At 47.8% G+C, this 17,198-nt stretch overlaps 1 protein-coding gene across 1 annotated transcript; it reads right to left on the minus strand.

Moving 5' to 3' along the window:
• Window positions 1–984: 984 nt before the first annotated feature.
• LOC134407792 (phospholipase A2 inhibitor gamma subunit B-like) lies at window positions 985–14,947 on the minus strand. The gene is made up of 5 exons (XM_063139736.1): window positions 14,899–14,947; window positions 4,715–4,834; window positions 3,500–3,655; window positions 2,040–2,183; window positions 985–1,206 (listed from the first exon to the last, which is right to left on the minus strand). Exons 1-5 carry the CDS (start codon window positions 14,945–14,947, stop codon window positions 1,004–1,006), a joined length of 672 nt encoding a protein of 223 aa, XP_062995806.1. The 3' UTR covers window positions 985–1,003.
• Between the last annotated feature and the right edge of the window lie 2,251 nt (window positions 14,948–17,198).

The raw sequence follows: 17,198 nt of genomic DNA on the forward strand, positions 1-17,198 counted from the left end.
GATTTGTAATTGAAAACTTACCCTCTGGCCAATGTTCCATAAAGTTAAATGAAAGAATGCCATCTAGTGGTGGAATTAATCCCATGATTATTTTAAATACTCCTTTATCTCAGTGGTTGGTGTGTGTTTTTAGCAAGATTAGAGTGAGAAGGGGCATAAGACATCCTGGAGCTTGATAGCATCATGTAATTGACCCACAAACTTCCATGAGTGGCCAATCATAAGTATGCAATAAATTGCTCATGTAGAGAAGCTCTATAACTATCCTTTCTTCTAGTCAGTGACAAACATTTGCAAATACCTTTCTGTTGGATCATCAATTCCCCCCCCCTTCATTTCTTTTATTCATTCATTTCACTTCCTCAATACAAATTTCTGTTTGAGGGAAAGAGGGGTGCAAGAGAACATGCATGAGGTCTGGTACTCAGTGGGAGCCATTTGTTTATGCACATTACTTTTATCCTGGCCTTCCTCCTAGGAGCTGCAGAATAGATCTGCAGCCTGACATGACTGCCTAACAGTAGGGCCGGCCCTGGTCTATGAGCCAGCAACTGGCCCTAGCTCACCCTATGAGTCTCATGGCTGTGCGCAGGGATTTGAACCGTGATCTTCTTGGTCCAAGTCCCATACTCTATCCACTACACCACCACTGGCTCTCATGCATGAGTTTGCTGACCCTCCATAGATCTTCCCCTTTATGCATTAACTGGTCTCCCTTCAAACAAGGGCTGGATGCAGAAGGCCTGGCTAAACACAGAACTCCTTCCTTCAGAGCTTGGAAGCCTCCCGGTGAAGTCCAATCTACATGGTGGGACGGAGAGCTTGCTGCCCTTCCTCAGACCATAGCATTCATCAAAGGTGAAACAGACAGAAATCTTGTGGAAGCTGGAACAAATTCATGACATGGGGAACTGAGGGCAGACCTACAGGGAAGGAAGGAAGGCGGGTCCACAGAAAAAATCCAGCTGGCAGGCAGGGGGCAGGGGAGTGATATGAAGAACAATCAGGACCAAAAGGCAAGGAAGAACAATCCTGCCAGGACAAATATAGTCAGGCTACATTGGCAGGGGACTCCCGGTGCACCACTGCACATATTGTTCTTGACGTTGACGTTGCGGCCTGCAGCGAAGAGCGCCACAGCTCCCATGTCACACATGTTCTTGGTGGCACATCCTGTAAAGGCCACCTGCTCGTCCTTGAATTCCTCTGTGGGGTGCGGGAGAAAAGAGTTAGTTGATTTGAACTAACAAAGCTGCCGTCACATCTCCCTCTCGCACAATACCTGACGGGACACCACTCCCGACATGAACCTACCCGTACACTATGCTCAACATCTAAGCTCCTCCTCCCGGTGCCTGCTCTGAGGGAAGCTCGGAGGATGGCAACAAGGGAGAGGGCCTTTTCAGTGGTGGCCCCACAATTATGGAATGATCTCCCCAATGAGGCTTTTGGCGCCAGGTCAAGACTTTTCTCTTCTCTCAGGCAGTTAACAACATAAGCTGAGTTGTGTTTTTTTAACTGACTCCAGAATAGTTGTTTTAAATGGATATTGTCTGTTTTTATGCTTTTGATGGTTTTAAATTTCTGTATATTTGTTTTTAACGTTCACTGTTTTTAACTTTTGTAAACCGCCCAGAGAGCTTCGGCTATGGGGATGTATATAAATGTAATAAATAAATAAGCAAAGGCAATGGGTTCACCAAATGTAGAAGTAGGGGTAATCCCCAATTGGTTGTCTGTGCAGGTGTTTTTTTCTCCATTCCGAAACATCAAAGTGCTTCTCCTAAGGCTGAGTCTCTGGGCGGTTAGAGCCCAGAGAGCTCTAACCACCCAGAGAGCTCTAGCTATGGGGGGCGGTATATAAATGTAATAAATAAATAAATAATGCTGAAATAGGCTGGCATTTTTAGCTTCACCCCTTTTGCTTTTGGCCGTGCCCACCGCTGGAACGTGGGCCCCGAAAACTTCTTCGAAATGGAATGTGGTCTTTGGGCTTTAAGAGCTTCTGCACCCCAAAACCTCCTGCTACCCCCACCTACCTTTCTTCGCAGTGGTGACAAAGTGGATACAGTGTACCAGGCGCCCAGTGCAGGCCACCTCGGTTTTGTTCAGGCACACATTAGTGCCACGGGCGAAGCATGAATTGCAACGAACCCCGTTAGGCTCCAAAGATGCCTTTTGTACTGTGGATGGAGAAGGTGAAAAGGAAGAGTTCAGTAGAGATGTGTACAGAAATGCTAAAAGCACATGTTCCTTAGGTTAACTTTAACTTTGCAACCAAAGACAGCTTGCTGATAGGAGCAAAGTGGGTGAAGGCCCCGTCTCCCTTCACAATCTCCCCACTCCCCAAAACAGCCCAGATCTTCAGCCTACGCACAGAGGCCTCACCTGGGGGGAAAGGGCAAGATGGGTCACAGGTGTGAGAGCCCTACTATGTCAACCTCTGCATTAGGGCAGCCAACCAGTCAGCAGTTCACTATTCTATCCAGTAAAACTGGGTGATATAAGGTAACCTGTATAGCCAATGAATGCAAGACTATGCTTGGCTGTATCCACAGCCAGATTCTGCTAAGAGTACACTGCAAATATTTCCATCCCTCCAACCCAAATGAAATAGATAGATAGATAGATAGATAGATAGATAGATAGATAGATAGATAGATTTTAAAAAAGGTTAATCTAAGGAATATGTGCATTGTGTCTGTGCTTTCAGCACGGCTGCTCCCAGATTGTGGAATGGCCTGCCGGAGGAGACTTGTCAACTTAACAGTCTTTTAGCATTTAAGAACTCTATAAAGACTGATCTATTCCGGCAAGCCTATCCAGTGGAATTTTAGGATGTTTTAATAATGTATACTATGTTTTTAATCCAGTTTTATGTATTTTATACTTGGTGTTGTTCCCTGCCTTGATCCAAATGGAGAAGCAGGTAAGAAATAATTGTATTATTATTAATTACTGTTATTATTATTATTTTGCAAATATCTCTCTGTTTGGCATCCTAGAAATGGTTTAGAAAAAGAAACACTGCTATCCCTTTTTGCCTTTCAAGGGCTTGTGTCCCACAGCCTCGTGATCTACTGATGAAGACTCTGTCTGTGGGCTTCCTAGAGGCTTTTGGGGTTTTTTTAACCACAGTGGGGACCTTTGGTCTGATCCAGCATAGCTTTCCTTATGTTCATACTGCTCAAAACCTCAGATATGTTTGCATCCAACAGAAAATGACACAGCTATTCATAGCATAGAACAGACTGTGGGCCCTCCAGATGTTCTTGGACTTCAGTTCCAATTTGCCCCAGCAAGCATGGTCAATTATGATGGGTGATGGGAGTTGTAGTCTAACAATATCTAGACAGCGGTTGGTTCCCCACCCCTGTGCTATAGAAGAACCTGTTGTACTGGAACTCTGCTCTAAGATATAGTTAGGATAATAATTAATCCAGCCCTATACAGGAGCCCACCCCAGCAAATTGTACATGAGACAACCCCAGTTCCATACCAATAATTTCCTTGGTGATGCAGCGGTCAGCACGGCAACAGCTGGAGTTCCAGCGCATGCGAAAATCCCCCGCCACCAACCCATAGAACTGGTTGCAGAGGCGGTCATCCGAATTGCACTTTTTCTCATAAACTGGGTTTTCTATATCCAGATCCCCTAGGAATGGAAGAGACAGTTAGTTTGGGAAGCAAGCCCCTAAACCATGTGTGTCCATGTGCAAGGTAGAGAAAGATCCAGCCTCTCACCTTCACTACTGTGGCAACTGGACAAAGGAAATGACTTTGAAGTCCCAAGGATGTTCATAGAGTCCCCACACATTGACTATAACGGTCATCATCATTCTCTCCATTTCCAACGTCCACGCTATGCATGTCATTGCCTTTATAGCCCAAACGACACCATCCACGCATAAGGGGGGGCAGATCAGCAGGCTTGGGCAGTGGAGGCTGATAGCTCCAATGTCGATGGAGAGATGAATCCACTCTGGGTTTCAGTCAGAACCAGCGCAGAGCACCTTTAGAGTTATGACTGAAATCCAGACTGAAACCCAGAGCAGATACATTGACCCATGGACTTTGGAGCCACTACCTCCACTGGGAACCCCAAGGTTTCTTTAGGGGAAAGAATCCTAAGGTGGGAGGGGATTGAGGACCAGCCCACTGGACACAGACTGCTGCCTGGTCATTAGGGAGGGAATGGAAAACCAGGGAAAGGGGGAATGGAAGAGAGCGGCTGGAATCCTGCACAAAAGCACTCCTCGCTGTAACTTTTTGTTGCAGGTCCCATTTATCAGCATACTACAAACAATAGAGAGATTTACTGAAGCAATCTTTTATGGTGTGTAGGTCTCAAAGAGCCTGTTAGAGGAAGTCCTATCATATGATAGCACTCTTCAAATACTTGAAAGGTTGTCATACAGAGGAGAGCCAGGATCTCTTATTGATCCTCCCAGAGTGCAGGACACGGAATAATGGGCTCAAGTTACAGGAAGCCAGATTAAGGCTGGACGTCAGGAAAAACTTCCTGACTGTTAGAGTGGTATGACAATGGAACCCACGACCTAGGGAGGTTGTATGCTCTCCCACACTAGAGACCTTGAAGAGGCAGCTATCTGTCAGGGATGCTTTAAGGTAGATTCCTGCAATGAGCAGGGAGTTGGACTCAATGGCCTTGTAGGCCCCTTCCAACTCTACTATTCTATGATTCTATGATTACCTGTATCCTCATCCCGGGCAATGGTGATGCAGCTGTTGACAGTGGAGCTGCATTTTTGCTGGTCCGTGGTGCAGTTATAGCTTGTAGTGCTGGTGCAGTTGTGGCAGAAGATGGCATTGCCTGTGGATGGACATAGAAAAAAGGGTAGCCTTTGGGACTGAGATTGCCTCCAGCATTGTTCCAGAATGTACCAATGTCCATCCTGATCACAGCATACAGGCTTGTTTCCAAAAAGTGGAATTTGGGAAGTCTCAAGTCTGCCTGAAAAGCACTCCCTCAATGATCCCTAAAATATTCCTTCCTGAAATCTTAGATGTATAGGAAATGGCTATAGTGTAGCTCAATCCCTGTGGAAGGTGCACTTTTGGCATACTCAGAAGCACTCTTTTCTAAATGGCATCCCACCAAGCAGAACCCAAAGTTAAGCTTTGAGCAAAGCCTTCTCACCATAGGGATGTGGACCATTCCGTCACGCACACCCCAAAATAACCTGGGCTCTGCAAAGCAGGATGACTTTTTCTCGCTGGACTGCTGCTAGTCACCCAACTGTTAAAAGCTCATGAACTCTGCCTGAAGAAATCATAGGACACACCCAAATGGATGATTACTCAGAGGTTAGGCCTGCCAATTCAGCAAGCACGTCCATTCCTTTGCCACTCAAGAACTCAGTCAATCCTCCTGTTGAACCATTCGTCCTGATGGTGGAACAAAGGCTTAAAGAACTCAGGCTCAAAATTGTTGTGGTTCTTTGTGTCCTCCCTTTCAATGTTCGTTTCACCTCATTCTCAACCCTGAACACAAGCATCTTTTTTTCTTTCTCGGACAGGAAAAATGAAAAAAAAAATTGGCTTGATGGAATGCCTCTCCTGACATGAACCTACCCGTACACTGCACTCAACATCTAAGGTCCTCCTCTGAGTGCCTACTCCGAGGGAAGCTCGGAGGATGGCAACAAGGGAGAGGGCCTTCTCAGTGGTGGCCCCCCAATTATAGAACGATCTCCCCGACGAGGCTCGCCTGGTGCCAACATTGTTATCTTTTCGGCGCCAGGTCAAGACTTTTCTCTTCTCCCAGGCATTTTAACAGCATTTTAACAGCATTTAACAATGTTAAGTTTGTTTTTAATGGACCCCAGAATTGTTGTTGTTTTTAAATGGATACTGGTTTTGTTATACTGTTTTTATATTTCTGATGGTTTTTTAAATCTTGTACACTTTTTAATGTTTACTATTTTTAACTGTTGTAAACCTCCCAGAGAGCTTCGGCTGTGGGGCGGTATATAATTAAATAATAAATAAATAAATATAATTCAAGTATGCAGCTAAATGTGCAATTTCACCCATGATTAAAGCATGAAAATTCATCTTTTTGAAAATTGCACTTTTTAAAGCATGCATTTTTCAAACGTGTTCCTGACTAATCATTAGGCTCTCTCCCTCTGTATATTCTACACCTCTCTTTATCCATCATGTTTAGGAACTTACTGCAATTGAACAAGGAACTAAAACTGCTTTTTTGAACTGCCCTGAGGAAGGACCCAGGGGGGATCTACACTACTGCTTTAAAGCGCTTTATAACAGTTTTGACAACTGTTGGGGCCCAGAACACACTGCATATACAGTTTTCAAAACGTTTTCAAAGTGCTTTAAAGCGCTTTAAAAGCAGTAGTGTAGATCCCCCCACCCTAGTTTTTGGAGTCCGAAACGCGTAGGCTTACCCGAGGCTTATCTGAATAAACATATTTCAAGAAAGGCATATCTGAATAAACATTCTTCAAGAACTCCTTTTTTAGGTTCCACCCATTGCTGTTTGACTTTTTTTGCATACGTCTGTTTTCCAGACAGAGAGAACCTTCTTGTAAATCCCTAACTTAGGATGGATGCCAAAGTCGAAAAGGACCGGCGTGGAAGGATTGCTGTGCAAAGTCCTAAGCAACCTGAGACCTGTCTATGTGTTGGCTCCAAATCCATGTGCGTTGGTTATATGATGCAGCCTCTGATTCAGCGCCACCCAAGGGCAAAGAGCTGAAGCTAGGTCAGTGCACCTCTTCCACCATCTGACCTTGTTCCTTGGCTGACTTGGAAGGGGGGTGTCCTAGCAGATGGTGACCGACAATTGTTCTCCAGAAGCCCAGAAGAGGGCAGGAGAGCTCCGGATGACTGCCAGAAACCCCACACTCCCCCTCCTTGACATGTGGATTAGCAAGTGCAACCCTGCAGGAGGGAAAATGTAGGGTTTGGGGGAGCAAAGCCCCAATGCAGTGCCATCAAGGCAGCCCTCTTGCCTTTCTCTTTTGCGATCTTACTCTCTTGACATCCAGTAATACTAAACAGAGGAGGGCAACCAGGATGATCAGGATCTGGAAACAAAGCCCTATGAAGAGAGACTGAAAGAACTGGGCAGGTTTAGCCTGGAGAAGAGAAGATTGAGGGGAGACATGATAGCACCCTTCAAATACTTAAAAGGTTGTCACACAGAGGAGGGCCAGGATCTCTTCTCGATCCTCCCAGAGTGCAGGACACGGAATAACGGGCTCAAGTGAAAGGAAGGCAGATTCCGGCTGGACATCAGGAAAAACTTCCTAACTGTTAGAGCAGTGCGACGGTGGAATCAGTTACCTAGGGAGGTTGTGGGCTCTCCCACACTAGAGGCCTTCAAGAGGCAGCTGGACAACCATCTGTCAGGGATGCTTTAGGGTGGATTCCTGCATTGAGCAGGGGGTTGGACTCGATGGCCTTGTAGGCCCCTTCCAACTCTGCTATTCTATGATTCTATAAACCACACAGTTATCGGTGCAAGGTACTGCTGCCCGCACACTGATTCTGTGCAAACACAAAAGAGTCTTGTGGCACATTAAATGCATTGAGAGCATCATTCTGCCCACGCCCATTGAGAAGTCGGTCCCGCCGTGTTCAATAGAACTTACTCTGAGCTAAGTGTATGTTTGCAACCCTAGTGAGCTGAAGCCCCGTTCTTCAGATGCATGATGTTATCCTCAGCTGGCAGAATAAACAAGGGCTGCAGTGTTTAATCAGTTATCTCAGTTAGATTCATCGATTTCAAAACATTTAGCCAGATAAAATGTTGGCCCCAACTGTTCGAACACGGCGCCACCTCAAAGGAGTCCTCCTCCCTTCTCTAAAGTGTAGAGAGGAATGCCTCTCCTAAAATGATGCCAGCTAGGAGCATTTCTACACCAGGGGCAGATCTACACAGCGCACTGAAGGTGCTTGCATGCGCCTGCAGTGCGCCCCGAAAGCGATTGTGTAGTTCCTGCCCTGGAAGAGGTGGAGGAAGAGGCGGAGGAGGAGGCAGCTGGGGAATCCGACCACGTCCTTGCCACCGCCGCCGCCGCTGGCCACCTCCCCGCCGGCCTCCTGCTGCCGGCGAAAGAGCTACTCGGCGGAAGAAGGCAGGGCGGAGAGCGGAAAAAGCTCTCCGCCCCGGGTGGCTCTTTCGCCAGCAGCAGGAGGCCGGCGGGGAGGTGGGCGGCGGTGGCGGCAAGGACGCGGCCGGATTCCCCAGCCGCCGCCTCCTCCTCCGCCTCTTCCAGGGCAGGATCTACGCAATCGCTTTCGGGGCGCACTGCAGGCGCATGCAGGCGCCTTCAGTGCGCTGTGTAGATCCACCCCAGGAGAAAATCCTGCTCCCTAGTTTCCATTTTCGTCCCACGCTCACGACGTTTTCCCTTCACGTTCACTTCCTTCCCCGCTCACCTTTTCCCCCTTTAACCAGGCCCTCGTCCATACGACGGCATTATTGCTGCACCCGGCTGAGCGAGCCGGGATGCAGCTGCATTGACGCTCCTTCCCAGTGTCTACATGGGAAGGAGCGCAGTTGCGGGTTTACAGGCGGCGGCACCACTGTGCCCGCCCAGCCGAGGCGCCTCGGAGCATCTGCGCCCCCTCCTCTCTTGTAAGTGGGTTTTTTTTTAATGGGAAAAGTTTTTTGTTTTGTTTTTGTTTAGCTGTGAATGCAAAGGATCACATTTACAGCTAACTGGGGGAAGGAGGGAGGTGCAATCCTTTGTATCTAAAGATTAAAAAAAAATTAAAAATGGGGATGGGTGGAGAGGAACGGGGCAGCCAGAGTGAGCTCAGAGGTAGGAGACACAGCTGTGCTGTTCTTCCCCCATCCCCGGTGCTCCTGGTACCAGCAGCTGACTCCATGCAGCCCCATTCCTCTTTTCCCAGCTGCCGCTGCTGGAAGCATCGGGAAGGGGAGAGGAACAGGGCAGCCAGAACACACACACCCATCCATCCCCTTCCCCCTTTAATTTTTTTTCCCTTAAAAAGCATCCACAGAGGCGCAGAGCCTGGCTCCAAGCTAAAAAAAGTCGGGGTAAATCCTTGACTTTTTTAAGCAGCAGTTTCTGCAGCCGAAACTCTCCCCAGGCCTGAATTCGATCCCAGCGGAAGCTGGTTTCAGGCAGCCGACTCAGGTCAACTCAGCCTTCCATCCTTCCAAGGTCAGTGAAATGAGTACCCAGTTAGCTGGGGGAAAGGTAATAACGGCCGGGGAAGGCAACGGCAAACCACCCCGCTATTAGGCCTGCCAAGAAAACGTCAGCAAAAGCTGGCGTCCCTCCAAGAGTCAGCAATGACTCAGTGCTTGCACAAGAGGTTCCTTTCCTTTCCTTCCCTTTGGGGCTTTGCCCCTGGATCCCTTCGGAGTGGCGGCTGCATCATGTAACTCACCTGCCACCACTCCAAAGCTACCCCAGGGCAAAGTGCCCGTGTAGATGTCTCCCAGGAGTTCTGTTTCATTTATACAGCCGCAAGATGGCGCTGGTCTGCCTCATTCTCATGCTATTATTATTATTTATTTATATAGCACCATCAGTGTACCATGCTACTTCTTATGATGGATTTCCTCTTCACGTGCTGAAACAGAAAGGGGATCTTTTTGTTACCACTTTTTTTCCGTTATCAATTATCTCCCAGAAATCATGAGACTGGCACGGGAGGATTGCTGCGTCATGAAACTGACCAGGAAACTTTCATGAGCAGCCAGTCATGGACCTGCTATAAACAGCTCGTTTAGAGGAGCACTAGGAGACATCATCTAAAAACAAAGTACACTCCTTGCTTCACGAGTGTTATTTTTACCGCTGTGCAAATTTAAATCTCACTTGGTTGATTAAGGGTGCCAAATCCTATGCATGTTTAGACAGGAAAAAAGGCCTACAAGGCCCAGCATGCCCCTGCCAGCCTAAAAGCAGCCTTCCCCAATGTACCGGTCCTGTGTTGGACTACGATCCCACCATACCTAGCCACTGTCATTTCAGCTGGATTTGCTAGTTCTTTTTTAAAAAACAGACTAATGCAACCTTGCACCTGGAACTCGTGCTAGGTATAGACTTGGGAGGGGAAAGGTTTGATTCAGTGGAAAAAACCATGGAAAAGTCCACCAAGCCAGAGGCTGAAACACCGCCGTCTTCATGCCTGCAGAGATACAGATTTTATCTGCTCCTTCTTTCATTAGACCCTGTTCCCCGTCCACAGAACTGTAAGGACACCTCCAGCGGGGCTGGCAAACTCTATGTGACAGGGCAGCCATAGAGAGAATGCCAGGGCCTGCTGTAGTTGGACCCACCCACCGACCCACAGGGCTAACAGACATCATGACCCTGTGGGGAAGAAGAAGGAATGAGGGAGAGAGGAGGAGGCAGGGGAAACATCACGGCCTCTCCAGCTAGTCCCCCCCCCCCTCGAGGGCTAACCAACATCGTGGCCCTGTGGGGAAGAAGAAGGAGTGAGGGTGAGAGGAGGAGGCAGAGGGGATATCAGGGCCTGCTCCAGTCGGACCCCCACCCACAGGGTTAACTGACATCAGCCATTTCTACACCAGCCTGATAGCCTGGGCTGGTCACGGCTGAGTTCCTGTGTGTCCAAATAAACCACGGGGACTCCTGGCACCTGGGGGGGGAGGGAGGGATGGGGACGGGTTTTCCCAGGGATAAAGGAACCCTGGGAAAACCTGGTTTTACCTGCAGTCCCGGGAGCATCCCACAGACCATGGGCAGTGTGGGCGCCCATCCCAGCTCTTTCCCTCCTCCCCTTGAGTAATGGGGGTCAGCAGAGGGAAGGATCTGGGCCAGGAGGACTGCAGGGACATTAGGGTGGGGAAGCAGGGTCGGGACTTAGCTCCTCTTCTTTAAAAAGCAAAATGGTGGCTGCACCAGGCGCAATGCCCCTCTCCCCTTCCAGGACGTCACGTTGCCATCTGGATGCCCTGGGATGATCCCAGAAGCAGGTAAGTCTGGGAACGCCCCCCCCTCCTTCCCTCTACATCATGACCCTGAGGGGGAGAAGAAGGAGCTGTTGGTTTGCCCCTCCTTGGTGGGGTGGAACAGGGCCTTCCCACCAGCCTGCTGAACAATTGACTTAATTTCTTTTTCTTTTCCCCCTCTTTCCTCCCCATCTCCTTTTCTCTTGTGTTGGTAGACCCAGGAAGAGATTTAGAGGGAATCTACACAGCGTACTGAGGACTCTTGCATGTGCCCCCAGTGCGCCCCCAAAACGATCGTGTACATTCTGCCCATTAGAGACGGAGGAAGAGGTGGTGGAGGAGGAGGCTGGGGAATCCGGCCGCGTCCTTGCCAACGCCCACCTACCTCCCTGCCGGCCTCCTGCTGCCGGCGAAAGAGCCAGCCATGTCGGAGAGCTTCTTCCGCTCTCCGCCCTGCCTTCTTCCGCCGAGCTCTCTGACCCGGCCGGCAGGGAGGTAGGTGGTCGGCGGTGGCGGCAAGGACACGGCCGGATTCCCCAGCCTCCTCCTCCTCCACCTTTTCCTCCGTCTCTAATGGGCAGAATCTACACAATCGTTTTGGGAGCGCATGCAAGCATCCTCAGTACGCTGTGTAGATTCCCTCTTCATCTCTCTGATGAATGTAATGTACTAAGGGTTAAAGATGGCTTCTCTGCCAAAGGGTGGCTACAGGTGGCTACATGCCAGATTTGCATTCCTTAATGGGGGACATCATGTGCTAGCAGACAAAGGGGAAACATTTTAACCAATAGAGCATCGAATGTAACCTATGACTCATTGAGATTGTGCACCTTAACTTGCAAATTGAATGTAACTTAATTTGCTAATCCAGATCTGACCAATAGAAGGCTTAGAAAGAGACTAACACCCTCTTGCAGTCAGGGCCTATATATACCGTGAGATTCCCTTGTTCTTGGTGCCTCCATTTTGTGGAACCCGAGAGCACCCCCATACTGCAGTATCGGAAGTAAATGGATTAAGTGTATTCTCCAGCCTCGTGTGTTTTGATTGGCTACTAACGCGCCGGGGTAGCGAGCCTTTCACCCCTGGTTTTGAGGGACAACAGTGTGACACGTCTTTTTTTAGACTGTAAGCCTGAGGGCAGGAACTGTCTTCTTTGCCGACTGCATTGCAAGCCTCACCAGAGGCCTTTTGGGGCTGTGGTTCAGGATAAAAGAAAAAAGAAATTCTATCAATCAATCAATCCATCGACATGTGATTGCTGCCGACACATAACGCAGAAGAAGGGCCTGCTTTTTTACACAATGAAACCTCCTCAGTGCATGTCAAGGTAGCAGCACCTTTGTGTTGACGGTTGCGTGGTTCAGTGCTGTCCTGGATGCGAAGGCAGCAGTGCCACAAAAGAGGAAGACAAGATTACCTGGAGGGTTGGCAATCCAACCCTCTCTTTACCATGCAGTGTTTGTTTGTTTAAAATATTTTAAGCAATTTTCCCACCGCCCAGCTGTAAGCCGCTGAGGGAAGGTTCCTGCCCTGAAAGGACGCCAAGAAATATTTTAAATAAATAACTAAAACCCCTACAGCCAGGAGAAAATTGCTTAAAGCAGCTGAGTACAGATGTGTTACATTCCCCTCTCCCCATGGAGGCTGGTGGCACTGATGTCAGTGGGGTGATGAAACCACTCTGGGGCCGTTTCTACACCTGCCTTTTTTCCTGGGATCGTCCCGGGATCATCCCTGTGCATCCAAATGACACACTGAGGATCCCGGGAGCAGGCAGGGATTTTATTATTGCATTTATATCCCACCTTTTCCCCTCCTTTTTCCCTGCTCCTCCTCTCCATTTTATCCATTTTATCCTCACAACAACAACCCTGTGAGGTAGGCTGGGCTGAGAGTCTGTGACTGGCCCAAAGTCACCCAGTGGGTTTCCATGGCGGAGTGGGGACTAGAACCCGGATCTCCTGACACTTTAGCCACTACACCACACGGGATGATCCCTCCATTTTCCTGGGATAATCCTTAGGTGTAGAAAGGGCCTGGGTTTCAGTCAGAACCTTGGATGGCTCTTTTAGAATTCTGACTGGTTGTAAAGAAGTGTACAGCGTCCACCAAAGCTTATACCAGAATAAATTTGTTAGACTTTAAGATACCACAAGACTCTTCATTGTTTTTGCTGCAATAGACTCATACAGTTATCCTCTGGAAATTGTTTCCCCTTTAGTTCACACAATGAGCTATTGTTTCTTGTAAACGTACACTTAAAGACTCAGTATTTATATAGCATTTCAGAGTGTTCAAGGTACTTTTTACATGCATTGGGTGCTTCAAGGTACTTTTTCATGCATTGGGTGTTCAAGGTACTTTTTACATGCATTGGGTGTTCAAGGTACTTTTTACATGCATTGGGTCTTCAAGGTACTTTTTCATGCATTGGGTCTTCAAGGTACTTTTTCATGCATTGGGTGCTTCCAGAGAGAAGGATCCTAGTATTATCAATCAAAAGCCATTGTGGTGTAGTGGTTAGAGCGTTGGAGTGAGAGTCAGGCGATCCAGGTTCTAGTCCCTGCATGGCCATGGAAGCTCACTGGGTGACTTTAGGCCAGTCACAGACTCTCAGCCCAAACTACCTCATAGGGTTGTTGTAATTATTATTATTATTACTACTACTACTATTATTATTATTATTATTATTATTATTATTATTATTATTATTATTTATTACCCGCCTCTCCCTCTGGATTGAGGCGGGGAACAACACTAAATAAAATATAATATATAAAATTAGTTAAAAGAGCACATAAAACCAATACAATATTAAAATAACAATCACAACATCTTAAAATTCTTAGGTTTAAAATTCCTCTGGGTAGGCCTGCCGGAAGAGACTAGGTTTTGCAGCTGTCTTAAACTCAGAGAGAGCATTAAGCTATTGTGAAGATAAAATGGAGAGGAGGAGGATTATGTTTGCCACATTAAGTTCCTTGGAGGAAAAAGGGCAGGATATACATGGAATAAATAAATAAATGGTACTTAGAGAGTTTAGGTTCCATTATCTCACTAATCCTCACACCAAGCCTATCTGGCAAGGTTCTTAACTCTTTCACCAGTACTGCTCCTGTTCTAGGGCTGGGAAACTGGAGCCCTCCAGATGTTGCTGGATTATATCTCCCATCATCCCTGGCTGGGGATGTTGGGAGTTGGAGTCCAGCCTCATCCAGAAGACCACATGATCCACACTCCTGACCAGCTCCTATTCCTGTAAGAGCAGCCTGATATGAAAAAAAGCATTTTTGTTCTTTTAGCTCCATGTCTGGGGGGGGGGGGGGTGGGCTTTGCCTAGAAAATTTCTGTATGTCAAGTTAGTAAAGGCACAAGTACAACAACAACAACAACAACAACAACAATAATAATAATAAATGCAGATAGAGCTGAGGCTGAGACACAATAGCTTTGATTAGTATAACTCACAAAGTTTAATCCAGGAGAATTACCAATAGCCAGAAACATGGAAATAGTATCTCCACTGCACCCATAAACCTGCATCAAAATGATGGCAGATGGCACAAATACCGCCACTAGTGTTGCCAACCAGCCAGAAAAAGAAAAAGAAAAAACCTGCTTTGCCCTTGTCTCTTTAAGACAGGCTTGAGATGCAGGAATCAGTGTGGGAAGCTTTTTTCATGGCAAGGAGCTAAACATGGAACACCCACTCATTGCTGCCAATCAAGCTGCAATTACAAGGAAAACCTACCAGGGCCCAGTTCAAAAGTTGGCAAACTCTTGTTGCAAACCTGTTTCGGAGCGCAGCTTAGGCACGAGTCGCAAGAAACCGAACGAGCTTGCAGGAGGATGGGGTCCAAAGCCTTTAGGAGGGGGCAGTGGCAGTGCCCCCACCCCCCGGTCCTCAACTAGAGCTCAATCTGCCAAGATCAATTCAGACAGCGACTTACCTGGAGCCAGCAACGTGAGCAGGAAGCAAAAGGCGGCCAGCCGATGCATGGTGTCAGGTGGGATCATAGCTGTTCTTGGGAGCCTGAGCCCGAAATCACCTCTCCCCTGGGGAATTATACACCTGGGCCAGGGAGGGGCGGGCTTGGGTTACTCAAGGAGCGAAAAGGGTTGAGCAACAGACCTGCTTTTTGTGGCGCCAGAGGCAAATCACTCTTGGCCTTTCAAGTCATCAAACCACCCCTCCCATTCTTCCTCTTCAGTCCCTTTATTTCAGCCCAGCCTCCAGGGTCACCCCCCCCCTCCGGGCACTGCTCATAAACCATGTCACCCGTCTAAAAGGCCCATCCCGCACACCCCACCTTCTTTCAACGTGTCACCCTATTGTGGTCACGTAAACTCCCATCCCTGCTCCATCCCCAAAAAAATAATACTTGTTGTTTTTGCAGGTGTGGAGTATTGTATATATTCATCTGCATTGGCCGGTGACTGATGCGACCAAATACCTATCGACGTCACATGTGAAAAGCAGTGCAGTTATATACCTGCCCTGCATAACCCTGTTGCATAACACCTAAGGAAAGTTTGTTTTATTAATGCCTTCTTAGATAACGTGTATGTTTTATTAATGTCTTCTTAGATAACAGTAGTTGCTCCGTCTTCTGAACTAAAGTCATAGAATCATAGAATAGCAGAGCCGGAAGGGGCCTACAAGGCCATCGAGTCCAACCCCCTGCTCAGTGCAGGAATCCACCCTAAAGCATCCCTGACATGCAGATGGCTGGATTGGGACCCCAGGAAATCTAGGTTTGGCCCACAGGACTGTGGTTCTACACCCAGGCATAGAGGCAGGAACAACAAGTGAGCAACTACAAATGTAGAATCATAGAATAGCAGAGTTGGAAGGGGCCTACAAGGCCATCAAGTCCAACCCCCTGCTCAATGCAGGAATCCACCCTAAAGCATCCCTGACAAAGGGTTGTCCAGCTGCCTCTTGAAGGCCTCTAGTGTGGGAGAGCCCACAACCTCCCTAGGTAACTGGTTCCAGTGTCGTACTGCTCTAACAGTCAGGAAGTTTTTCCTGATGTCCAACCAGAATCTGGCTTCCTTTAACTTGAGCCCGTTATTCTGTGTCCTGTACGCTGGGAGGATCGAGAAGAGATCCTGGCCCTCCTCTGTGTGACAACCTGTCAAGTATTTGAAGAGTGCTATCATGTTTCCCGTCAATCTTCTCTTCTCCAGGCTAAACATGCCCAGTTCTTTCAGTCTCTCTTCATAGGGCTTTGTTTCCAGACCCCTGATCATCCTGGTTGCCCTCCTCTGGACACGCTCCAGCTTGTCTGCATCGTTCTTGAATTGTGGAGCCCAGAACTGGACGCAATACTCTAGATGAGGCCTAACCAGGGCCGAATAGAGAGGAACCAGTACCTCATGTGATTTGGGAGCTTTGAGATGTCTTGGACTTCTATTTAAACGGTAGCTGTTATTTCTGAATTTGCACCTGTACATATGAATTAGCATGTGTGAATGTTGCGCTAGCACATCTCCTCTCTTGCCCTCTTTTTTTTGGTGGTGCATTTCCTCTTTTTCAGGGTGGGGCTAGCCATAAGGGGCCACCCCATCATAGGTCCCGTTCACCCGTTTTACACAGGAACTCACTCACCTGCCCCTTGACACCGCTCTTCCCAGAGGAAACATCAGGGCCTGCTCCATTTGGATTCTTTCCCCGCCCCGCCCCCCTCGCTAGGGCTAACTAACATAGGGTGACCATATGAAAAGGAGGACAGGGCTCTTGTATCTTTAACAGTTGCATAGAAAAAGGAATTTCAGCAGGCGTCATTTGTACATATGGAGAACCTGGTGACATTCCCTCTTCATCACCACAGTTAAAGCTGCAGGAGCTATACTAGAGTGAGCAGATACAAAAGAGGGCAGGGCTCCTGCAGCTTTAAGTGTTGTGATGAAGAGGAAATTTCAGCAGGTTCTCCATATATACAAATGACACCTGCTGAAATTCCCTTTTCAATACAACTGTTAAAGATACAGGAGCCCTGTCCTCCTTTTCATATGGTCACCCTAACTAACATCTTGATCCTGTAGGGACAAAGAAAGTAGGGTGACCATATGAAAAGGAGGACAGGGCTCCTGTATCTTTAACAGTTGTATAGAAAAGGGAATTTTGGCATGTGTCCTTTGTATGCGTGCAACACTTGGTAAAATTCCCTTTTCATGACAACAGTTAAAGCTGCAGGAGCCCTGCTTACTTGTTCAGATGTAAAAGAGGGCAGGGCTCCTGTAGCTT

Source organism: Elgaria multicarinata, chromosome 13, assembly GCF_023053635.1.
Source record: "Elgaria multicarinata webbii isolate HBS135686 ecotype San Diego chromosome 13, rElgMul1.1.pri, whole genome shotgun sequence".
Classification (NCBI taxonomy): domain Eukaryota; kingdom Metazoa; phylum Chordata; class Lepidosauria; order Squamata; family Anguidae; genus Elgaria; species Elgaria multicarinata.